Below are 26,086 nucleotides of genomic sequence, written 5' to 3' on the forward strand. Positions count from 1 at the left end.
TTAAATTTCTGCATAATATGTGCAACTGTAGTCACAGGAACATCAAGCTGCTTGGAGATGGTCTTATAACTTTTACCTTAACATGTTTCTCTATCATTTTCTTTCTAATCTCCTGAGACAACTCTTTCCTTCGCTTCCTCTGGTCCATATTGAGTGTAATACACACCATGTCACCAAGCATCACAGTGAGTATTTGTAGACCTCTATACAGGCCACTCACTGATTCCAAGATTGTAGACACCTGTGATGCTAATAAGTTGACACACCTTGATTTAACATATCCCTTTTGTCACTTTTTTTTCAGTTTTATGAGTTTTTAATTTTTTTTTAAATTCTGTGTTAACATGGTTGAAAAGCAATGTCTGACTTTCATTTGTTCATTTTCATAGATTTTTTTTTATTTATTACTTTTGTCAGATTCAAATAATTTCTGTGACCGTTGTGTGTTTTTCTATCACTAAACGAGGGGTACCAACAATTTTGACCACATGTGTATATGGGGTCTTAAGGTGGCGAAACTATTGATCAGATATCTTTCTGCCTACCCCAGACTTGATCAGGTGCTTTAGAAGACAGTCACTGCCAGATTCACTTAAATCGAACCTGTGACCTGTTTTGGCCGCTACAAGATGCAGCTGCTGCCTTTCAGGGCTTATCTACAGCATTCTGTAATGCTGTAGATAAGCCCCCGGTCTGACCTGCAAGATAAGAAAAATAAGTTTTATTATACTCACCCAGGGGTGGTCTGATGCGGTCCGGTCCAATGAGTGTTGCGGGTCCCGGTCTGGTGCCTCCCATCTAGGCGACGCCGTCTTCCTGCTTGCTTCATCGCTCCTGGCATCGCACTTCTGCTCAGGCGTACTTCTCTGCTCTGTTGAGGGCAGGGCAAAGTACTGCGGTGCTCAGGAATTGGGCCTCTCTGAACCTTTCCCGGTGCCTATGCACTGCAGTACTTTGCTCTGCCATGAACAGGGCAGGGAAGTATGCCTGCGCAGAAATGCGATGTTGGAAGCGAAACAAGCAGGAGGGTGGCATCGCAAGAAGATATGAGGTGCCAGATCAAGACCTGCGACACACAAGACCAGACCGTATATTTTTCTTTCAGGTCGGAACGGGGGCTTATCTACAGCATTATAGAATGCTGTAGATAAGCCCTGAAAGGCAGCAACTGCATCTTATAGCGGCCAAAACAGGTGACAGGATCCCTTTAACAAAAGAATTTGGTGATTAACTTCCTTATGTCCCCCACAATACGATGTCAGAAGACAGCTAGGAGGCTCCCCACACACATTACATTGTCGGCTGATAAAAATATAATTTGGCTGTTTCAGGCAACTTTTATTTTGTCATGTTATGAACTTTGATTTAGGACCTTATCTTACTTTATAGGTTAACACCAGATTGTCAGTACTCTATGTAATGCAGTTTATTCTATACTAATGCTCATTTGGCACCTTATCCCATTTTCTATGCAGTTATGTAAGTTGAATAACTGTACAAAACATTCTTCAAACAGGATATACTACCTAGAATATGCAAACTATGGGAATGAACTATCAGATTGGCAATTATTTTGTACTTAAATGTGTTGCGCATTCATGATGATAGCCACATTTGAAACAAGCAATATTGTCTGTGCTCGTTCGAGCAGTTTATCTACCTATGGAAAAGGTGCCTTAGATAGGGTTCTACGATTTTGGTTAAATAGGCCCTATTATGGCTGAGTTGAAATACAGGCTAAGGGGTAGAGCATGTACTAGGTTGCCTAAGCTAGATGACTTCAATTTATGGATGTAGAGGAGTAAAATGGAGACCGTTCCTAAAGTGGAGAAAATAGTTAATTTGCTCTTAGTAGCCGGACTTTCAGTGCAGCTGCCGCACAGCTTTAGAACACTAACCTGCAAATTGACCCCTTGTCTGAAGGTAGTGCTTTTTGACATGAAAGGTTCACTTTTATACAGTCTTGTGATGTAGAATAGGATAAATCCCCTAAAATGGGATACCCTCTTTGTAACCACTATTGTTTTTAACTAGAGTTGAGCGACTTTTGGTTTTTTAGGGTCGCGTTTCGTTTCGTGAAACCAGACTTTTCCAAAAGTCGGGTCGAGCAAGATCGTCCGATTATAGGGAAAAGTCGGGGTCGTCCCGAAACACGAAACCCAATGTAAGTCAATGGGGAATAAAAGTCGGCAGTGAGAGGAGGACAGGAAACACACCAACAGTGCCCATTTGAATGCCAAAAGCATCAATTCTTCTTACTTAGGCTTGTCAACCTTAATTAACTTCATAATACAAGTTACGCACTGAAAAATGGGGGTTATTTGGCTACAGACTGTGGGGGGGAGGGCTGGCTCCAGGTTTTCATGTGCCCTGGGCGAAAGAGCGCCCCTTTAACACACCACAACTCATCATGCTCCGATACGGCAGAGAAATAGCGGTATAGTACAATGAAAAATACCTCACTTTTTACATCTCATGACGAGGCCCATCTATTTCTCCATACAGAATCATTGGTCCCATATAATGTTTGAAACAGTATATGATGAGCTCCACATAATGCTACAGTATATGTTGGCCCCCATGGATGAAGCTCTACTGTCTTATGGGCCCAAATAATGCTCCAAACATAATGGGCCCCATTTCTAATGCTCTAGTGTATAATGGGCCCTGTAAATGCTGCTCCAGTGTCTGATGTCCACCTTTGGAATGTTCCAGTGTATGGTGGGCCCCATCTATCATTCTCAGACGGTGTTAGGCCCAGTATGGATTGCACGTGATTGCACAAAGGTGAGAAAGGGTACCGTATCCCCAGATAACATGTATGGATAGTGTACACATTCAAAATATATGTCTATACATCAGGAGGCAGGCTCAGACGGTGTTAGGCCCAGTATGGATTGCACGTGATTGCACAAAGGTTAGAAAGGGTACCGTATCCCCGGATAACATGTATGGATAGCGTACGCATTCAAAATATGTGTCAGGAGGCAGGCTCAGATGGTGTTAGGCCCAGTATGGATTGCACGTGATTGCACAAAGGTTAGAAAGGGTACCGTATCCCCAGATAACATGTCTGGATAGCGTACACATTCAAAATATATGTCTCAGGAGGCAGGCTCAGACGGTGTTAGGCCCAGTATGGATTGCACGTGATTGCACAAAGGTTAGAAAGGGTACCGTATCCCCGGATAACATGTATGGATAGCGTACACATTCAAAATATATGTCTCAGGAGGCAGGCTCAGACGGTGTCAGGCACAGTATGGATTTAACGGCCCAGATTACACAGTGGAGGGGCAGGGAGAGGTAAAGATTGCAAATGCTGGGGCCCTGCCCAAGCAAGGGGGGGCCCACTCGTGGGTGTCGGTACTGGCACTGGGCCCCTCATAGTACAGCGGTGTGTCTGACGGCGGGTGTGCACCACCACCGTCAGACACTTGATTTCACTATGAGGGACCCTGTGCCAGTGCCCGCGCCCAAGAGTCGGCCTACCCACCTGTCCAGGGCAACGGCACTCGCACGGTGTCGTGCGCTAGGTGGTGACCCCGGCCATGGGGGGGGGGAGGCAGCACAGTTAGGGAGTTTTAGAAAGTGGCATATGTTGATGTTGGACATTCAGCTGATGCAAAAGGTGAAATAGGTGAAGTACCAGGAAGAGGTGGACCAAAGCAAGCCATTTTTCTGTCACCCTATGTGTCATCAGGGGAAGGTGGGACAAAATCCTTGGAAACCCATGCGTGGTTCATTTTAATGAAGGTTAGATCATCCACATTTTGGGTTGACAGACGGGTCCTTTTTTCTGTCAGGATTGATCCAGCTGCACTGAAGACTTTTTCCGATAGCACACTTGCAGCTGGGCAAGCGAGCTCCTGTAAGGCATATTGGGCCAAATCAGGCCAGGTGTCCAGTTTAGCAGCCCAATAGTCAAAGGGGAATGACCTGTGTGGGAGAACATCGATATGGGAGGAAAAGTAGTTTGTAACCATAGTTGACAACTGCTGTCTCCTGTCACTTTCCATCGATGCAGTATTACCAGTTGTGTGAGCGGTATTTGAAAAATCAGTCCACAACATTGTCATGAAACCCCTGTCTCCAACGCCACTTCTGCTGTGTGCACCACGAACACCTCTGCCAAGCTGCCCCCGGCCCGTATGGCTCTTGTGAGAACCATCACCGCTGCTGAGTGCTGGGAATGCCTCAAGCAACCGATTTACCAGAGTTGCTTGTTTATTAGCCAATATTAGGTCAAGGTTCTGTGGCATGATGTTTTGTAATTTGCCTTTATAGCGTGGATCCAGGATGCTGGCCAACCAGTAGTCGTCATCGTTCATCATTTTGGCAATGCGGGGGTCCCTTTTTAGGATCCGCAAGGCATAATCTGACATGTGGGCCAATGTTCCCGGTGTCAATGATGCACTGCGAGTGCTGGGTGGAGGAGCACTTTCTGGCAAATCCACATCCCTCCAGTCACGCACAAACCCTGTACCAGACCTTGCCACACCAACATTTTCACTTGCCCCACGAGATGCATCCTCCTCCCCTAAGTACTCATCCCCATCATCATCCTCCTCCTCTTTTACCTCCACCTCGTCCAGGAGAGGTCCCTGAGCAGACAATGGCTGAATGTCATCAAGGATTCCCTCCTCCTCCTCCTCATCAACATTGGCTGCAGATGCCTGCTCCTTAAGGTGCGTCAAAGTTTGCATGAGCAGACGCATAAGTGGGATGCTCATGCTTAGGATGGCGTCGTCTGCGCTTACCAGCCGTGTGCATTCCTCAAAACACTGAAGGACTTTACAGAGGTCTTTCAGCTTCGACCACTGCACACCTGTCAACTCCATGTCTGCTCTCAAAGTGCCTGGCCGTGTATCCTCCCACAAATGCATTATGGCCTGCCTCTGCTCGCACAGCCGCTCCACCATGTGCAGGGTGGAGTTCCACCTTGTTGCAATGTCGATAATGAGGCGGTGGTTGGGAAGGTGGAGCAATCGCTGCAGCTTCTGCATACGAAAGGAGTGTACAGGCGACCGGCGGATGTGCGCGCACAGTCTTCGCACCTTCTGGAGCAGGACTGTTAACTCCGGATAATTTTTGAGGAAGCACTGCACCACCAGGTTCAAGGTGTGAGCCAAGCAAGGTATGTGGCTGAGTTTTGAAAGGGCTATGGCTGCCACAAAATTACGGCCGTTATCACTAACTACCTTGCCTGCCTCAAGATGTACACTGCCCAGCCATGACTCAGTTTGTCGCTTCAAGTACTCGGCCAGCACCTCGGCAGTGTGTCTGTCGCCCAAACACATCATCTGCAACACAGCCTGCTGACGCTTTCCACTAGCTGCTCGATAGGGGGACACATCGTGTGCAACAGTGGCAGCTGCAGATGGAGTGCTCGTACGACTGCGCTCTGTGGACGAGCTTTCGCTTCTGGAGGAGGAGGAGGGTCGAACGCCTACAGCCAACTGTTTCCTATACCGTGGGCTAGGCAGCACTGTCCCACCACCGCTGTCCCCTGTGGACCCTGCATCCACCACATTAACCCAGTGCGCAGTGATGGACACGTAACGGCCCTGGCCATGCCGACTGGACCATGCATCAGTTGTGAGGTGCACCTTTCCGCTCACTGACTGCTTGAGTGCATGGACAATGCGGTCTTTCACATGATGGTGGAGGGCTGGGATGGCTTTGCGAGAGAAGTGGCGACTGGGTAGGTCATAGCGTGGTACTGCATAGGCCATGAGTTCGCGGAAAGCTGTGCTTTCCACCAACCGAAAGGGCATCATCTCAAACGAGATTAGTTTGGCAATGTGGGTGTTCAAACCCAGTGTACGCGGATGAGAGACTGAGTACTTTCTTGACCTACTCATAGTGTCTGGGAGGGTGAGCTGGACTTGAGAGCTGCATATGGTGGAAGTAGCGGTGGACAGGGCGGACTGAGAGAGGGTTGATGATGGTGATGGAGTTGGTGTTCTTTCTGATGGCCTAGAATCAGTCTTTCGTTGATATAACAGTGGGATTCCCTGACTGCTGTGGTCTTGCAACGACACCTCAACATTTGCTGCTGTGCTAACCGGTGGGCTTACAGTGGGGGAAACAATGTAGTGTTGCTGACTACCTTCGTTGTGATCAGTTGCACATGTGGCACTTGAGGTTTGGTGTTGTGTCCACGCTTGCAAGTGCATGCTGGTTAAATGTCTAAGCATGCTACTGGTATTCAAATTTTTCAGATTTTTCCCTCGGCTAAAGGTCTTTGCGCACTTCTTACAGATAACCTTGGCCTGATCATGAGGATTTTGGTCAAAAAAGTGCCACACTGCACTCTTCCTACTTTGGCAGACATTTTGCGGCCTAGCACGCTGTGATCTTTTGACCCTCTGGACAAGCTGTCCAGCAACTCTTTTGATGTTTGGAACCTGTCTTTGGAGTGCTCCGGGCCTGCCAGATAACAGCTGTTGCGATGTCGATGTCTGCTGTGGATGCTCCTCATCTGAGCTATTGGAAGCAGCACCCTCTTCCCCCAATGGATGCCAATCTGGGTCAACAACTGGGTCATCCATCACCTCCTCTTCTATGTCATGTGCACCTTCCTCTGTGTCACCGTGTATGGTGGTATAGTGTGCGGGAAGGGGCACCTGAGTCTCATCAGGGTCAGAATCTGGCTCTGTACACTGCGAGGACAATGTAGTGCTCTGAGTGAATGTACCAGCAGAATCATCCATCAGCGGCTGTGCATCAGTGCACTCCATGTCAGATTCATCTTGGCCTGGGTAATTCACCATTTCACTTGATAATCCAGGCATGGTATGTGAAAACAGCTCCATGGAGTAATCAGTAGTATGGCCTGCGTCATCCTTCAATCTTGGTTGGGGTGAAGGACACAAGGAAAGGTGTGGTTCATGAACATGAGCCTCCAATGACGACTCAGTGCTTTTACTTTTTACAACTGAAGAAGAGGAGGCGATAGAGCTGGAGGCTGAGTCAGCAATGTAAGACAAAACTTTTTCCTGATGCTCTGGCTTTAAAAGCGGTTTGCCAACTCCTAGAAAACTAAGCGTTCGAGGCCTTATGTAGCCAGACGATGACGCAGGGTCAGCACCTCCTGCATTTGGTCATATTTTGCTCTTGCCACTACCATCAGATCCACCACCAACACCATCATTACCAGCTGCCAACCCCCGCCCAATTCCACGGCCTCTTCCACCAGCCTTCCTCATTTTTGGTAGAAATGTAGACAAAATCCAACAAACTATATAGTAATGTAAAACAAGGTACAAGGTGTCTATAGGACAGGGGAGATTTTGAATTTCTGCAGACACTTGTGGACACTGGACACTTTTGGATTGTGTGAGGCCCACTGATATCTGAGCGCTATGTGACAGGCTCGATGGCACAGCTGTGACTAGAGGATAAGGGAGATTTTGAATCTCTGCACACACTTTTGGACACTGGACACTTTTGGATTGTGTGAGGCCCACTGATATCTGAGCGCTATGTGACAGGCTCGATGGCACAGCTGTGACTAGAGGATAAGGGAGATTTTGAATCTCTGCACACACTTTTGGACACTGGATGGACACTTTTGGATTGTGTGAGGCCCTCTGATATCTGAGCGCTATGTGACAGGCTCGATGGCACAGCTGTGACCAAAGTGACTAGAGGATAAGGGAGATTTTGAATCTCTGCACACACTTTTGGACACTGGATGGACACTTTTGGATTGTGTGAGGCCCACTGATATCTGAGCGCTATGTGACAGGCTCGATGGCACAGCTGTGACCAAAGTGACTAGAGGATAAGGGAGATTTTGAATCTCTGCACACACTTTTGGACACTGGACACTTTTGGATTGTGTGAGGCCCACTGATATCTGAGCGCTATGTGACAGGCTCGATGGCACAGCTGTGACCAAAGTGACTAGAGGATAAGGGAGATTTTGAATCTCTGCACACACTTTTGGACACTGGACACTTTTGGATTGTGTGAGGCCCACTGAATATCTGAGCGCTATGTGACAGGCTCGATGGCACAGCTGTGACAAAAGTGACTAGAGGATAAGGGAGATTGAATTGCTTTTAAAAAAGCAGTTTGCGGAGCAGTGGGTAAACAGCAATGCAGGAATGTCAGGAAGCCTTAGAAGGCAGCCCAACAACCAACACCACTGATACACCACTATATAGCCTCCCCTTGCACTGCACACACAGTGACTGGTGTGTTGTGCAGGCCAAATTGCTAGCAGCAGAAGCAGTTTTTTTTTCTTCTCAGCAGGACAAAAAAAAAAAATTGGGATTGCTTTTAAAAAAGCAGTTTGCGGAGCAGTGGGTAAACAGCAATGCAGGAATGTCAGGAAGCCTTAGAAGGCAGCCCAACAACCAACACCACTGATGCACCACTATATAGCCTCCCCTTGCACTGCACACACAGTGACTGGTGTGTTGTGCAGGCCAAATCGCTAGCAGCAGAAGCAGTTTTTTTGTCTTCTTCCCTGCCTAACGCTCTCCCTACAGAATCAGCAGCAACCTCTCCCTATACTAAGATCGGCAGAAGTAAGATGGCGGTCGGCGTGCACGCCCTTTTATACCCCCTGTGACGCCCACCAAAGCAAGCCAATCACTTGCATGCCCTTCTGAAAGATGGTGGTGACCCGTGCCTATGTCATCACGTTGCCCACAGTGTCCGTGGATCCTGATTGGCTGAAAAAGAGCGCAAAACAAACTTTTGAAACGCGACTTTGGCGCGTAAGTCGCCGACCTCATCCTAGGGTCGGGTTTCGTTTCATGAAACACGACTTTGCCAAAAGTCGGGGACTTTTGAATTTTTTCGACCCGTTTCGCTCAACTCTATTTTTAACCAATGGATCCTCCACAGGGAACCCCCCTTTATAAACCCATAATTCTCTAGTAGGGTGTATGAAAATAGGTTTTGTATAGTGGACAGCCCTTTAAACATGTACAGTGGCATGTAAATGTTTGGGCGCTCCTGGTCAAAATTGTATTTAATGTGAACCGTTAAGCAAGTTGAAGATGAAATAATGTCTAAAAGGGCTAAAGTTAAAGATGACACATTTCCTTTGTATTTTAGACAAAAAATAGTCATTTTTTTCTTTTACATTTTAAAAATTACAAAAAGGAAAATGGGCCAATGCAAACAATTTTTTTCTGAATCTTAACATGGATCCCATTGAGGCCTTGGCAAGCCAGATGTGCAGTCTGTCTCTTGCGCTAACAGACTTGCAATTTAGGGTTTTGCTACAACAGCAGAGAATGGGTCTGGCAGTCATCCATGAGGAACCTGGACCCAAAGTGGCCCTTCCAGATAGGTTTTCGGGGGACGTGATAAGTTTGTTTTTCGTGACTCTCGCAAGCTCTATTTTAAGCTTTGCCCATGATAATTCGGAAGTGAGGAACAACTGGTAGGGATTGTTATCGCCCTCTTACAGGGAAACCCTCAATCCAGGGCCTTTTTACACTCATCCGACTCAGTCGCTGCGGTCAGTTGATTGTTTCTTGGGGGCTCCAGGCCTCATTTACTATGTTACTGACCGTGTTTGCCTTGCTGAGTCTAAGCTACATAATCTACACCCAGGGAGGCTGGCTGAGGAGTTTTGCTCAGAATTCCATACATGGGCTACTGACAACAGATGGAATGACCCTGCCTTGAGAAGCCATTCTGGTCAGGGTTTGTCTTACAGGTTAAAAGACACACTGGTGCTCTGTGAAACTCCGGAGCATATATACAGTCATATGTTAAAGTTTGGGCACCCCTATTAATGTTAACCTTTTTTCTTTATAACAATTTTGGTTTTTGCAACAGCTATTTCAGTTTCATATATCTAATAACTGATGGACTCGGTTATATTTCTGGATTTAAATGAGGTTTATTGTACTAACAGAAAATGTGCAATCTGCATTTAATCAAAATTTGACCGGTGCAAAAGTATGGGCACCCTTATTTTCTTGATTTGAACACTCCAAATTACTTTTTACTGACTTCCTGAAGCACTAAATTGGTTTTGTAACCTCATTGAGCTTTGAACTTCATAGCCAGGTGTATCAAATCATGAGAAAAGGTATTTAAGGTGGCCACTTGCAAGTAGTTCTATTTGATTCTCCTATGAAGAGTGGCATCATGGGCTCCTCAAAACAACTCTCAAATGATCTGAAAACAAAGATTATTCAACATAGCTTTTCAGGGGAAGGATACAAAAAGTTGTCTCGGAGATTTAACCTGTCAGTTTCCACTGTGAGGAACATAGTAAGAAAATGAACAACACAGGTACAGTTCTTGTTAAGCCCAGAAGTGGCAGGCCAAGAAAAATATCAGAGAGGCAGAGAAGAAGAATGGTGAGAACAGTCAAGGACAATCCACAGACCACCTCCAAAGACCTGCAGCATCATCTTGCTGCAGATGGTGTCACTGTGCATCGGTCAACAATACAGCGCACTTTGCACAAGGAGAAGCTGTATGGGAGAGTGATGCAAAAGAAGCAGTTTCTGCAAGCACGCCACAAACCGTCGCCTGAGGTATGCAAAAGCACATTTGGACAAGCCAGTTACATTTTGGAAGAAGGTCCTGTGGACTGATGAAACAAAGATTGAGTTGTTTGGTCATACAAAAAGGCGATATGCATGGAAGCTAAAAAACACAGCATTCCAAGAAAAACACTTGCTACCCACAGAAAAATTTGGTGGAGGTTCCATCATGCTTTGGGGCTGTGTGGCCAATGCCGGCACAGGGAATCTTGTTAAAGTTGAGGGTCGCTTGGATTCAACTCAGTATCAGCAGATTCTTGACAATAATGTGCAAGAATCAGTGACGAATTTGAAGTTACGCAGGGGATGGATATTTCAGCAAGACAATGATCCAAAACACCGCTCCAAATCTACTCAGGCATTCATGCAGAGGAACAATTACAATGTTCTGGAATGGCCATCCCAGTCCCCAGACCTGAATATCATTGAACATCTGTGGGATGATTTGAAGCGGGCTGTCCATGCTCGGCGACCATCAAACTTAACTGAACTGGAATTGTTTTGTAAACAGGAATGGTCACAAATACCTTCATCCAGGATCCAGGAACTCATTAATAGCTACAGGAAGCGACTAGAGGCTGTTATTTTTGCAAAAGGAGGATCTACGAAATATTAATGTCATTTTCATGGTGAGGTGCCCTTACTTTTGCACCGGTCAAATTTTGTTTAAAAGCAGATTGCACATTTTCTGTTAGTACAATAAACCTCATTTGAATCCAGAAATATAACTGAGTCCATCAGTTATTAGATATATGAAACTGAAATAGCTGTTGCAAAAACCAAAATTGTTATAAAGAAAAAAGGTTAACATTAATAGGGGTGCCCAAACTTTAACATATGACTGTATATCGCATTATATGCATTGTAAGACGCACTTTTTTTCCCAAAAAATTTGGGAGGAAATGGGGGTGCATCTTATAATGCATATATAACTTACCGTTGCTGCAGGCTGGGATGAGGGGGTGTCTGGTGGTGCTGTGGAGGTGTCCGGCGCTCCTGCCCAGGTCTCGGGAGGTGCTGCTGGGGTCTCTGGTGCTGCAGGGGGGACTCTGCCAGAGCCCCACTCAGTTTCATGGTTTCCTGTGCGGTGGACTCTGGGAAAATGGTCGCCGGGAAGCAGCGCTTGCCCAGATGGAGATCTCGGCATCAAGATCTCTGGAGTTGAGATTTCAGCGTTGATATTTGTGGTTTTGTTGTTAGAGTAGGACTTGCAAAAGTAGGGACCCTTGACATGGGTTGCAAGCTTATGTATTTTGGCCTGAATATTAACTAATACCTCACACATATTGCTATGTGTTTTTTGCACTTTATATCTTTTCAGGGTGCATTTGGGCCCAGATGGCTCTGTAAACTGTGGCCTCTGTTCACACAGGATGCATTTTAGTTCGCACTGGGCAGCCTGCCATAGGGCGTTATTAATTCGCTGTAAGCCGGATGCTCTGCATCCTTTGTGTGTGAACAGTGCCGCATACAGATTGTATTTGCTTGCACTGATGTACCAAATGGCCAATCCCTGATTGCAAGCTGGCTGTCTCATCGGTATTACTGCACCTGTGTAGTCGCCATCTTTATTTGCGTCTGCTGCACCCTGATAGTGCATTTGTCTTGAGGCTTAAGGCCCTTTTACATTTAGCGATGCACCAGCGATCTGACGAGCGATCCGACCCGGTCAGGATCGCTGGTGCATCGCTAAATGATCGCTAGTGAGCTTTCATACAGAAAGATCTCACAGCGATGCAGCAGCGACGCAGTGCATGATACTCACCTTTCACACACAGCGATGAAGACGTCGTCACAGCAGGAAGCCCCAGCAGGAAGCTGACGACGAGAAATGGAGCCGCCCGATCTCGCGCAATCAGCGATGGACAGCGGGAGAGCCGGTCGGAGGTAAGTATCACACATGGCGATATCGCTAGCAATATCGCTATAACGTCACAAAATCAGTGACGTTTTAGCGATATTGCTAGCGATATCGCTATGTGTAAAACCCCCTTTAGACATGTAAGCATCTTTGCCTGTTTTTTGGTGTGTTTTTTCTAGATTATTGGAGGATTTTCAAGTCCTCTTTTTGTGGTTTTGTTGCTAAACTGTTCTCCAAGTTGGATCTCAGGGGGGCCTACAATCTGATTAGATTCCGAGATGGAGATGAGTGGAAAATGGCCTTTAACACTCCTGAAGGGCATTATGAAAACCTTGTCATGCCTAGTGGCTTGACTAATACTCACGCCGTTTTTCAGCATTTTGTCAATGACCTTTTTCATCATCTGATGGTTAGATATGCTTCTTATCTTGATGATATTTTGATCTACTTGCCAGATCTCAAGACACGTCAGGTACACATCAGGCAGGGGTTATAGATATTAAGGGATAATAAACTGTATGTCAAACTGAAAAATGTTGTATTCCCTTTACAGGAGGTTTAATTTTTGGGCTTCCTGGTGTCTTCTGTGTGTTTCCCGATGGACCCAGACACGGTCCATGCATTTGTGGAATGGGATCTTCTGGAAAGTGTGAAAGCCTTAGGTTGTGTGCACACGTAGCGTTTTTTTTGCGTTTTTGCAGCGTTTAACACACGATTTTGCTGCGAAAACTTAAAAAAAAAAAAGCATCCCATGCAATCCTAATACAACGCTTTCTGGGGTTTGCCAAAAACTACAGTTAGTTTATTTGGAACTTCTTGTCAATTATGAAACCGCTCACTGATATGACAAAGAAAGGTGCGGACTTCTCAAGGTGGTCTGTCCTCGCCCGAGGGGCATTTTCTTTCTTGAAGAGATGCTTAGCCACTTAGCCACTGCTCTTGTACTCGCACATCCCGATGTCTCCCAATCGTTTATTGTTTAAGTTGATGCATCTGACATGGTGGTCGGGTCTGTTATCTCAAGGGCCATCTCCTAGTATGCGGCATCCTTGTGTTTTTTTTCTCAAAAAATATTTTCACTGGCCGAAAAAAAGTGTGATATTGGCAGTAGATAGCTTTTGCCCATCAAGACGACTTTTGAAGAGTGGCATCATTTTTAGGAGAGCGCAGTGCACCCAGCCACTGTGATTACTGATCATAAAAATTTGCCCTCCCTTCAATGGGATTTTTATTGTATTAAAATTACACGTCTTTAGGAATATTAGCATGCAAGACTTTATACTGCTAGATATAAGCATAATAACATTTGATTATATCTAATGGGGTTATTACAACATTGAGAAGCTATTTTGCTCTAATAGGCCATCATTCAGGGGCTGGCACAGTTTAATCAAGTGATAATAGGTTGAGAAGATGTTCAGTGTTTGGGCGCTGTAATAGTACAGTAAGGAGACAAAGGGAGCTGATTAATTGTATAGTGTATGGGATAATGGGTATTAAATAAAAACCCTGCAAATTGCTGCTGTGAGCCTTTGTGAAGTTTAAATGAGAAAAAGAAGCAGCTGCTCTAAGTTCTATTACAGGGCTCTGGTGTGACCGTACCAACCAAGCCCAGCCCTCCAGATTACCAAAGGTAGACTTGGGCTCAGCTTGCCGAGATCGACCTAGTAATCTGTAATAGATCTCTTAGGGTGCAATGACTACCATAGCTATTGGCAGTGCAAATCCTGTTTACACTGGACAATGCACCACTGCGCTGCGCAAAGCATCAGTTCACTCAATGAACGAGCATTTTGATTTCCGTAGGGTCAGCTGACCATTTTAATTGGCATGGTGGCGTCTGAACTTTTCAAAAATCAGGAGAGTGAAAAGTCACGTGTCGAATTTCAGCAAGTCATCAATTTTTCCTTTACGTTTAAGTTCACACTAGACGTTTATTCTGCTTTTTTTTGCAGCAAAATCTGATCTCTTGGCAGGAAAGAAGCTGCAGAAAAAAAAAGCCTGTTCTGGCTTTTTTTGCATTTTTTTGCGGCAGTTTTAGCATGCATGATTTCTCTCTTGTGCATGCTGATAACGTTTAGTGTAAAAAAAAAAAAAAACACAAAACATGATATCTGCATTTTTGGTGCATTTTTCACTTATTTTCTCACCACTTATCTAAGCCAATGGGTGAAAAACCCTGAGCGTATGTGTGCAGATGTCCAGTAATTGGCAGTGCTTTGGATTTAGCACATGTCCACTGCCGGCTACTGAACACAGATCAATCCGCATGTGTCCACTGAACAGTCCAGATTCTCCAAGTCAAATACATTGTATAGGTGAGATTTTTCTTGCGGATGTAAGGGGGTCACAGTAGCCGTCCTGAACCCTTAAGCATGTTCTGGTTTGGCGTATAAATATAGTGTAAATGTATACATATATTCTATTGCTCCGGAATGTCGTTAGTTACACGTACAATGTTGTAATATATGTTTTGTACAGGGAAAGTGTAATAGTATTTGACCACTAGATTGAGATAGTGAGCAGAATACAGGATAAAGCTTTAGCAATAGTGTAAATAGTTAACTGTAGGAGGGGCATGGTGGATAAGGCAGAGAGGACTTCCTGATATTTTCAGTTCAGGGCCAGGGCACCCATTAGCTCAGGTGGGCTGACTAGCCCTGGGCAACACCGTGCCACGCAACGTTGAATAAGTTTAAGGTCCAGCCGTATAGTATCTCTGGCCAGGACCTCATCAGAAGGAGCAACAGTGCTAGCGGTGCAGTATTAGTGGGACTGCAGTTGCTAGAGCAGTTGCTAGAGAAGACTCAGCAGTACGGGCAGGTCGCTCATCATGTGGCAGCTTGTGTGGGCTGATGCCCTCAGAACCAGAGCGAAACGGCTGAGGGAGTCCCCAAACGGGGTAAAGCTGGACAGAGGATGCTGAGGGATCGAAAGGAATGGTTCATCCTGGAAGTGAGCTCAGTGGCATAGAGAAGAAAAGTTACAGAAGAATTGTGTGTTGTGAAACCTGATGCTGAACAGAATGCTAATATGCTGTGTACAAGATTCAGTAAAGTTGCTTATTTGAAAGTGGTGTTGGACTGTGGCTCATTTTGTACAAAACCGGACCGAGAGCCTCAAGAAACTTACAGATGATCTGACGTTTCTGGTGAAGGAGCCACAGGTATGCAGAGAAATGGGCACTATGTTTATGTGAGGGGAGCCACCCACAGAATTGAGAAAGAGCTTTCAATCTGTCAATCCATTCCGAGTCTGTGAGGGGAGGCCAGGGTGTGATGGAGCTGAAGTCCTCAGCCACGACTACCATCCCTCACACAGAGACTCTCGTCTCCGCAAGATAAATAGACATGCTGCGGTCTGGAGAAACATGCCAAATGTTCATCCCCGTGGGCATCTGTGCACACAGAGTGGACATGGGATTTCTTGAAATCCCTTTTCCCCTATGCTATAACATCTGGGCGTTGCAGGTTGGACACTGCGAAAGTACGCAGCATCCAACCCACAGCGTTTACTGACTGTGTGCACATACCCTGAAAGAAGTGACCTGCTCTATGTCCAAAAGCATGCAAAGCTCAAAATACTGCTAAAAAAACTGCGTGAGATTTCTGAAATCTCATAGGCTTTGCTGGTAGTTTAATAAGCAGCTGAAAATTACCATAAAAAAGCATTTAAAAAAAACGCAGCAAAGGTGCCAAATTTGAACTTAACCTTAAATGGATGGAATCTGTCAGCTTCATTCTACCACCTAAAACTGATTACATCTGTGCAAGTTATAAGAATACAAGTGAATCCTAGAAGTGATGTTCAAATGAGGCTGGAGCTTCTTTGGGTGGGACGGATTGCTTCCAGCCTCAGATTCCTGTTCTGTCTCTGCCTAAGGCCAGGTTCAGGTGGTCATATTTTCAGTCAGTGTTCTGTCCATGTGCTCAATGGACAGCACACTTCTACAATGATAACCAGTATTCCTGTGCAGACCAATGATTTTTCACATGGACCAATGGTCTACATGAAAAAATATTGTAGCTTCCACTATTCTGGATGTCAACAACAGGCAGCTCCTGTGTTTGTCTTCTATGCAGATGAGCACACGGAGCCACTCACATCTGCAATTTGCAGATGTGTCTGGCCTGAGCTTTAGTATGGTTGTCTGAACCCATCCTAAATCTGCTCTCTATTATTAGGTAAGTGACATGCTGCAGCCGTTTTGTCAATCACCAGTGGAAGGCAGAGCTAGACTGAGAATGGAGCTCTCACTTCCTGTTAATTACTGAACTGTACAAAGGCGTGACAACGCTGAAATGCCGACATGACATGAGTGTAAGCTACCGGGGGCAAACATTTAGATTAAGAAGGGGTTGTCCTAGTAGTGGACAGCCCCTTTAAGGGAGTTAAGCTACAGCTAGAATTTAGCAGCAACTTACACCTTTCTCCAATTGAGAACACATTGACCGCAGGGTCATGTTTAAGGTTGGGCCTGAAGGAATAGATGTCTGTCAAACAAGTGTTTGACCTACAACTAACTACAATATATGGCAAGTTTGAGTGATAATATTTTAATGTTCTAATTAAATGTGTTGCACTTAGCCCCTTCCACATATAATCCATATGCAGTTCAATGGGAGCTCTGGTGCTGCTGCCTGGAGCCCTACTATAGAGCTGTGACGCGTATATATATATATATATATATATATATATATATATATATATATATATACACTCACTGGCCACTTTATTAGGTACACCATGCTAGTAAGGGGTTGGACCGCCTTTTGCCTTCAGAACTGCCTCAATTCTTCGTGGCAGAGATTCAACAAGGTGCTGGAAGCATTCCTCAGAGATTTTGGACCATATTGACATGATGGCATCACACAGTTGGCGCAGATTTGTCGGCTGCACATCCCTGATGCGAATCTCCCGTTCCACCACATCCCAAAGATGCTCTATTGGATTGAGATCTGGTGACTGAGGAGGCCATTTGAGTACAGTAAACTCATTGTCATGTTCAAGAAACCAATCTGAGATGATTCGAGCTTTATGACATGGCGCATTATCCTGCTGAAAGTAGCCATCAGATGTTGGGTACATTGTGGTCATAAAGGGATGGACATGGTCAGCAACAATACTCAGGTAGGCTGTGGCGTTGCAACGATGCTCAATTGGTACCAAGGGGCCCAAAGAGTGCCCAGAAAAAATTCCCCACACCATGACACCACCACCACCAGCCTGAACCGTTGATACAAGGCAGGATGGATCCATGCTTTCATGTTGTTTACGCCAAATTCTGACCCTACCATCCGAATGTCGCAGCAGAAATCGAGACTCATCAGACCAGGCAACGTTTTTCCAATCTTCTACTGTCCAATTTCGATGAGCTTGTGCAAATTGTAGCCTCAGTTTCCTGTTCTTAGCTGAGAGGAGTGGTACCCAGTGTGGTCTTCTGCTGCTGTAGCCCATCTGCCTCAAAGTTCGACGCACTGTGCGTTCAGAGATGCTCTTCTGCCTACCTTGGTTGTAACGGGTGGCAATTTGAGTCACTGTTGCCTTTCTATCAGCTCGAACCAGTCTGCCCATTCTCCTCTGACCTCTGGCATCAACATGGCATTTCCGGCCACAGAACTGCCGCTCACTGGATTTTTTTTCTTTTTCGGACCATTCTCTGTAAACCCTAGAGTTGGTTGTGCGTGAAAATCCCAGTAGATCAGCAGTTTCTGAAATTCTCAGACCAGCCCTTCTGGCACCAACAATCATGCCACGTTCAAAGGCACTCAAATCACCTTTCTTCCCCATACTGATGCTCGGTTTGAACTGCAGGAGATTGTCTTGACCATGTCTACATGCCTAAATGCACTGAGTTGCCGCCATGTGATTGGCTGATTAGAAATTAAGTCTTAACACACAGTTGGACAGGTGTACCTAATAAAGTGGCCAGTGAGTGTATATATATATATGCGAACACATTGGTTGCAGAAAATAGGGTGACACAGGAAAATTATCAAGTACTTTCTGATAGAGGTCTAAGGTTGCATTTACATTCGCCAATTATCGGGAATGATTGTTCCTAGGAACACTAATTTCTAATAATGGGGGTACGTAAACTGGCTGCCAATCACCCAATGAATAAGCAGGATGTTTGACAGGTGAAATGGTTTGCAAACTTGCTTAAAAGTCATTGTTCTTAGTAGTGCATCATCTTGAGTAGAGTTGAACGAATTTGTTTGGGTCGCTGCTTATTGGGCAAGCTATAGCGCTTACCGAATAAGCTGCAGAGGGAACCCGGCTTCCTGGATCGCCCCAGCTAATCAGCTGTCTGGCTCCGCAGCTGCATGTGTCGCAGCTTAGATCACTCCTACCCTCCAAATAAGGCCGGGATCACACATGAGAGAAACACGGCCGAGTCTTGCATGTTAATACCCGGCACTCGGGAGTGGAGCGTGCGGCCACATAGCAATACATGCAGCTGAGCTCTTCACTCCCGAGTGTCGGCAGCAGTGCCGAGTATTAACATGCGAGACTCGGCCGTATTTCTCGCATGTGTGATCCTGGCCTAATAGTGAACACAGGAGCAATCATTCCACCTATATGGCAGAGATGGTTGAGATTGCTGTCAGTCAAAAGATCAGCTGAAGCCTTGTTTGGCCCACAGCAGTTCAATATTTTTGAAGGCCTTTATATCTCTCTCATTGAAAATACATTATTGCTGGGTGGAGCTAAGAGTGCATGTTAATGATGGAGTCTGTGTCATGGAAATTGAGGAGTCGGAGGTTTGGCTTAGTCGTGGAGTCGGTGTCATGGAAATTGAGGAATCTGAGACGGAGGTTTGGCTTAGGCCTCTTTCACACTTCAGTTTTTTACAATCAGTCACAATCCATCAGGTTTTGAAAAAAACGGATCCTCAATTTTTTTTTGAGGATCCGTTTTTTTTCCCATTGACTTGCATTAATGGCGGATTGTGATGGATTGCTGTCCGTTGCATCCGGTTTTTTTGAGGATCCGCCAAAAGTTGCTGTCCGTCACCTCTCTCTCTCCCTCCCTCTCTCTCTCCCTCTCCCTCCTTCTCTCCCTCCCCCTCTCTCCCCCCCTCTCTCCCCCTCTCTCTCCCCCTCTCTCTCCCCCTCCCCCTCTCCCCCTCTCCCTCCCTCTCTCCCTCCCTCTCCCTCCCCCTCTCCCTCTCTCCCCCCCCTCTCTCCCCCCCCTCTCTCCCCCCCTCTCCCCCCCCTCTCTCCCTCCCCCTCTCTCCCCCCCTCTCTCCCCCTCTCTCCCTCCCCCTCTCTCCCCCCCTCTCTCCCCCTCTCTCTCCCCCTCTCTCTCCCCCTCTCCCTCCCCCTCTCCCCCTCTCCCTCCCTCTCTCCCTCCCTCTCCCTCCCCCTCTCCCCCTCTCCCCCCCTTCTCTCCCCCCCTTCTCTCCCCCCCTTCTCTCCCTCCCCTCTCTCCCTCCCCTCTCTCCCTCCCCTCTCTCCCTCCCCTCTCTCCCTCCCCTCTCTCCCTCCCCTCTCTCCCTCCCCTCTCTCCCCCCCCCTCTCTCCCCCCCCCCCTCTCTCCCCCCCCTCTCTCCCCCCCCCTCTCTCCCTCCCCTCTCTCCCTCCCCTCTCTCTCTCCCCTCTCTCCCTCCCCTTCTCTCTCCCCCCTTCTCTCCCCCCCCTTCTCTCCCCCCCCTTCTCTCCCCCCCCTTCTCTCCCCCCCCTTCTCTCCCCCCCCTTCTCTCCCCCCCCTTCTCTCCCCCCCCTTCTCTCCCCCCCCTTCTCTCCCTCCCCTCTCTCCCTCCCCCGCGGTTCCTTTAAATTTCCTCATTTTCAGGATCCGTCTGAAAACGGATCCTGTGCCATCCGTTCACATCAGTTGAGGATGGATCCGCTTGTCTGACTTTTTGGCGGATTTGAGCTGATGCAAAAAAACTGAAGGGGCCTAACGACTCCACAGCCCTGAGTCTGGAGGAATAGCTGTCAGGTTCCCATGATGCCTCATACACTGGCTTCATTGTCGTTATGTATTCCGTATAAAAATATTCACAATGGTTAGTTGCAAAATAAATCAATATGATAATGTTTCCAAACATCAAATATATTTGGACATCTTAATATAGTGTGAGTTAATCAATTAAACTGTAATGAATAGCTAATTTGCATGATAAAATAACATTTCTTTGCTGTTCATGTTGTTGCAAGGGTTGGGGTAGGCTTCTCAAGTATTGGTTCCAGACAATTAAATATCATCCACTTCTTGATACATTTTTCACAAGTTTCCTCTTTTAAGAGGTAGTACAGAATTAGAAAAACTTTGATACTTTTTTCTGTAAACTGCGCCACACATGTCTATGGGTCATATCTTGTATTGCTGCTCAGCCCCAAACAAGTGAGCAGCACATAAGTCTTAATGTTAGGTTACCTAATGTTCAACATTTAACGTACCTTACAGTGAACTATCATTCATGACATCAACATTATAGTACATGAACATTTTGAAACCTTTCATAAGCATACATAACAATTTATATTAATTGTATCAGTTGTCCTAATATCACAGACTTATTGGTTATATTGCATCTCAGTAAGATGTAGTGGATCGTATTAACTACTCACCTACGCTTCTGGAGGTTGCTGGTTGAGGGCTCTCTGTGACTGCTTTCAGAGATTGAGTGGGGCTTCCGGTTTTTGTACTTTTAGACAAAGCGAGTCTAGAAGTTAGAGGCCTATTTGGGGTTCCCCCCTTAGGTTTCCCGCTGGTGGAAATATCCATTGTGATTTAGTCTGCAGAGAGAGAAGATACGGTTATTAACATCTGGTTGAAGAACATCTATCTGGTTCTAGAAAGATTCCTATTTATTTGGATAAATTGTGACCTTTTAAAGAGGTCTCCCCTATTCCTAGAGATTTAGGGTTAACTTCCAGACACTGTGCATCTCATCTTCCTTTTAATAACAGGTCCAGTATTCTCTAGTCCTTGAGGTATTAATTATGCTGAGAAAGCCAGATGCTGCCTGAGCCTCCTAAACACTTCCCACTCAGTCACCAATGTGCTGAGATCTCCCTACTCCTACATCCTCATCACAGCACAGATACAAGTGTATGACAGGTCTGTATGTACAAAGGAAGGGATGGCCGATGCATGCACTCACACCATCCCATATTCAAAAGTGTCAGGACTGGAGCAGGACCCTCATTTCAATTCAAGTAGTTTGCATTTGAATGGGTACAACCATCCCCCCATAGCAGACACACAAAACCCTGGGACCTAGGACGCAGCCCTGATTCCCAGGCTGCCTCATACGCTGACATCATTCTCGCTTATATATTCAGTATAAAGATACTTTCAAGGGTTAAATGCAAAATAACACAATGTGAGAAAAGAAATTTGATAAGGAGATATGATAACGTGAAAGTATTTGGATAGATCTTCAATCATGCATGCACATCACACAAAAGGAGAAAATAAATATGTATGTATATGTGTATATATAATATATGTCTTAAGACAATGCTGTACCAATGCACGTACCTCTCTGCTGTTCGGGTGTGTGTGTCTGAGCGTGTCTGTGAGTCACTCCCTCTGTCCCTGCTCACAAGTGTCACAGGGGGAAGAGGCAGAGATAGATGAGAACAGGGTACCACGGATAATGAAAGAGTCCAATGGGAGGCGAGTGGAGCTTTTGGTAAGCTGCTCCTGGTTGTGCTTCCCCCCCCCCACTCTCTCTTGTTAAGGGGGTGATGTGAATATTCATACCCTCCCAAGGGGAGATTAACGCTTTCTATTATCCGTCAAAAGAGACGGCTGAGCAGATCAATAAAGCTTCCTCTACGACAGGACAATACCCTATGCACTTACTCAAAAGGAACAGCAGCAGCTGGAGCAGCCTCGCCGACACAGTGCAGAGCCCAGATAGAGGGGGCACTGTCTGCGGCAACACTGCACAACACACAGTCTACACTGAAACGTTTTATACCGCACAAGTGCAAAATAGCCCCCATATCCAGGCTACCCACCCTGCAAGCTGCTCCACCACCCACCCGGTGCCAAGCTGCCTGGCAACAATCATCTGTCTGTTTGCAATAAGAGGATTTCAATGCTGATTTTTTTTCTATAATTTCACATACAAGTCTAATTTCCTGTCATAGAAATTGGCACAAAGGCTTAACCCTTCCTCTATTGAAAAGAAGAGAACATGTCTTCCACTTGTTTTTTTTACCTTGAGAAAGGTCCAGTTCGGCACCGAAACGCGTTGGTGAATGAAAAAAACCTTTTTCATACTCTGGATCTCATCCTTTCCATGAGTGCAGCCAACACATTGTGATAATCTCTGCTTTGACAAACATGTCTCCCTATATATCATTGCTACAAGGTGCTAAGTTTACAATCTGTGCAGCCAATGGCTGTGAGTCACATAGATGACCCAGGATTTACATGCATTGCCTCCACCTTTCATTATAAAGGGTAGTTGTTATCCAACCCCCAACATACCAAAGATTGCCATGAGTCTGGACACAGTTATAGATTAGAATGAGTAAGAAACTAAGAATATATATAATATATTCATGACTCAGTTGAGGTTCAAGCATATATACTTCTAAGTTACACTTCTGCAACAGAAATTAAAGCGTCCAAGACTCTATTCTAGCTTACTCACCCATCCTACTCTATGACCATGTGCCAACTCATGAAAAAGAAAAAACAAGGATAATCTCAAGCGGTACTGGGCACCTTTCACTGACCTTATGCTATATTTGTATTTTATACTGGGCAATGGTTGTGAACGATTGCTAGGACAATCCTTTCCTTGCAACCTTAATGCTTTCACACGTTGATGTAACTGTACGTAACAGTCAGGGTGCTCGTGTATGGAGGGGGACAGGAGCTGAGTCCACTCTATACGGCAGATGTCTGCTGTAATGTAGCTGCCGGTCTCTGCCTCTAAGGCCTCTTTCACACATTAGTATTTTTGATCAGTATTTCATCAGTATTTGTATGCCAAAACCAGGAGTGTCTCCAAAACAAAGAACAGACATCAGTCTTTCAATTATATTTTTTTTCTCGGTAAGTTCCATTCCTGGCTTTGGCATACAAACACTGATGCAAAATACTGACCAAATACTGACGTGTGAATGAGCCTTAACAGCAATAAGCACTAGGTGCGATTGCTACTGTTTGTTTAATTAAATGCCACTGACAATCGGTGGCATTTAAATATTGTGACCGCCAGTGTGTGCACTCTAGAGACATGATTGTGGGGCACCGACGGGATGCCATGGCAGCCATAGGCCTTATGAAGATCTCGGTCCCTGCCATCTTGGTAATCCTTGGAAACTAAGCTATAGGCTGAGCTTCAAAGGAGATAGTGATTTATTCTATATACTAGTGCAGTGCTTTTGTTATGCAGTATGTATTCTAAGCGAATCAAATAAAATAAGTTTTAAAGAATATTAGAAAACATAAGTTTAAATCACCCCCACTTTTCCCAGTTTTAAAGAAAAGAAATAAAAAAATATAATCTCACCTCCTCTATAAAAGTCTGGTCTTACAAAATATAATATTGTTTAAATTATGCGTCGCATGCTGAAAATGGGGGGGAATAAAACCTCAGATTTGCAGTTTTTCAGTCACCGCAGTTATATCCCCCAAAAAGGCAATAAAAAGTGCTCAACATGTCAAATGTAGCCCAAATGGTATCAATAAAAATGTCAGCTTGGCACGCAAAAAGTAAGCTTTCACACGCAGCTCAATCGGTGGGAAAAATAAAAATTTATGGGTCTCAGTAAATAGAGACAAATATATATTTTTTAGGCAAATTTCTGAATTTTTTTCACTACTAAAATAATAATAAAAATGTATACAAGTTTGGTATCGCCGTAATCGTAGTTGGCTAGAAAATCATGTTGCCAAATCATTTTTACTGCACAATGAATGTTGTAAAAAGCAAAACCCCTAAAACAATGGGAAAATTGCAGGGGGGTTTTCCCATTCACCTCACTGTGAATTTTTTTTTTTTTTAAATTTTCAATACATTATATAGAAAAATGAATTGGCGGAGAGTGGACCCAAAGGGCCTGTGTCATAAAAAGTACAGACAAGCGTTTCACATGAGCAGCTTGTTTTACAACTTTGCAGTAGTTTTATAGTTGGATGGCTGTAGTGTCTCTTTAATTCTGAGTGCACAGATAGCAGACACATCACCTCTAGAATTACCTCACTGTGCTCTCAATGGCCATATTGTCAGATGCTTTGCATAACTAGACCAAGACGACGACCTCTGAGACGGGTACTTTGCATGGCAGCTGCCTGTCCACACACATGTATTTGTAGCATCCCTTACACAAAGGAAGAAAAAAAGTCTGTGGTATCATAGACAAAAAGCTTATTGTTATCCTGCTGTGAGCTAATATGGCATCAGAGAGATATAATAAGTTAATAAATAACAGGAAATGACATATTGTTTGAGGTGACCTTGCTGACATGTTAGCATTTGTTCAGGGAGCATGTAATTTTCTATAATTTTGACTCCATTGAGCAGCTCTCTCCTATTGTGCCAAGAAAGCTTGTCTAACTCTTTTCATAACTTATTTATGACTACCTCTCCGTTCAGTCAAGTCTTTGACCTGTTTTATGCATTATTTGGGAGTCCTATGGACCCGACTATTGTTAGTTTGATCACAAACAAACAATTTTGTTGGACGTTCAGATATATCTAAAATTTCTAAACATCAATATTGTCTTATTATGTTAAAAAAATCAATCTTAGACCTTAATGGGACATGACGGCCATCTAATGTGTCTGGAGACCACCTGACCTTGTCCCAACAGATCTTGTCGAAAAGAATTGCGCATGTTGAATTTCAATGGCCAAGCCTTCCTTTTCCTTCTTGCACAAGATAAATCCCAGCAAAGGTGTTTGACAGCTGCTCACTTCAAATGTACACTCAGTTGTACTGGGCATAATGTATGTTTATAGGCATCAGGAGCAGTAGCTGTCGGCTGAAGGAGCGTTTGTTTGAGCTTTTATCCTTTTGGGATCCAGATTAAGATACTTCATCAACCACTGATAAAGTGTATTGTAGGTTCCGAAACTTCTGAAGACGCCTATTGTGGTGAACCTCAAAAAGGCTAAAACTTGTACTTTACATGAGTCCGTAGTATCTATATCATATTCAAGAACATTCCACTCAATGGAAGGTAGTTTGAGGGCAAGATCTCAGCCATGGTACTGACTATCATTGCTTATGGGTACTAGTGACATTAATAGTGAATCATGGCGATTGTGAGCCAAAAGGTGGACATGAATCATGGTGGGTAAAGAAAATGGCTGGTCTAGGTATTAGTGAATCTAGAAAATGGTAGTCATAGATAATAATTTATCTTAAGTATTTATGGGCTTAGGCAATCGTGGATATACAGTAGGTAATGGTAGGCAATGGTAGCTCTAAATAAAGGGGAGTTTAAGAAATTATGGGTTTAGGCAATGGTGTGTGTAAGTATTGTAATGAACAAGTTATTGGGGCTTTTAAGTAAAAAAAAAAAAGGTGTAACCCACATTTCCCAATGTGATTATTTTACCTTGCAGACACTACTTACTGGTTCAAGGAGCACTAAATAACGCACTAAGTTATAAACAGTGGGCAGCTCTGGAGAGCTATCTTGGTCACGCGCGTGTATGTGTGTATATATATCTACTAGCTGAAGAGCCCAGCGCTGCACGGGCATAGTAAGTAAC

General features: G+C 45.0%; 1 protein-coding gene across 5 annotated transcripts in view; it reads right to left on the bottom strand.

Moving 5' to 3' along the window:
• The window catches only part of LOC141100335 (uncharacterized), a 98,286-nt gene that overhangs the window by 40,810 nt on the left and 31,390 nt on the right, over positions 1-26,086 (bottom strand). For 2 of the 5 annotated variants that reach the window (XM_073588734.1, XM_073588738.1), the window contains exons 1-2: positions 21,883-22,012; positions 20,967-21,134 (exon numbers count right to left, since the gene is read on the bottom strand). In XM_073588734.1, coding sequence (XP_073444835.1) covers positions 20,967-21,123 — 157 coding nt within the window. In that variant the 5' untranslated portion in view covers positions 21,124-21,134; positions 21,883-22,012. Of the gene's footprint in view, positions 1-20,966; positions 21,135-21,226; positions 21,477-21,882; positions 22,013-22,209; positions 22,302-26,086 lie in introns of those variants that run through there. The other 3 variants (XM_073588737.1, XM_073588736.1, XM_073588735.1) reach the window with 3 other exon arrangements.

Source organism: Dendrobates tinctorius, unplaced genomic scaffold (genome assembly GCF_039654945.1).
Source record: "Dendrobates tinctorius isolate UK_male_01 unplaced genomic scaffold, ASM3965494v1 ptg000104l, whole genome shotgun sequence".
In the NCBI taxonomy this organism is placed as follows: domain Eukaryota; kingdom Metazoa; phylum Chordata; class Amphibia; order Anura; family Dendrobatidae; genus Dendrobates; species Dendrobates tinctorius.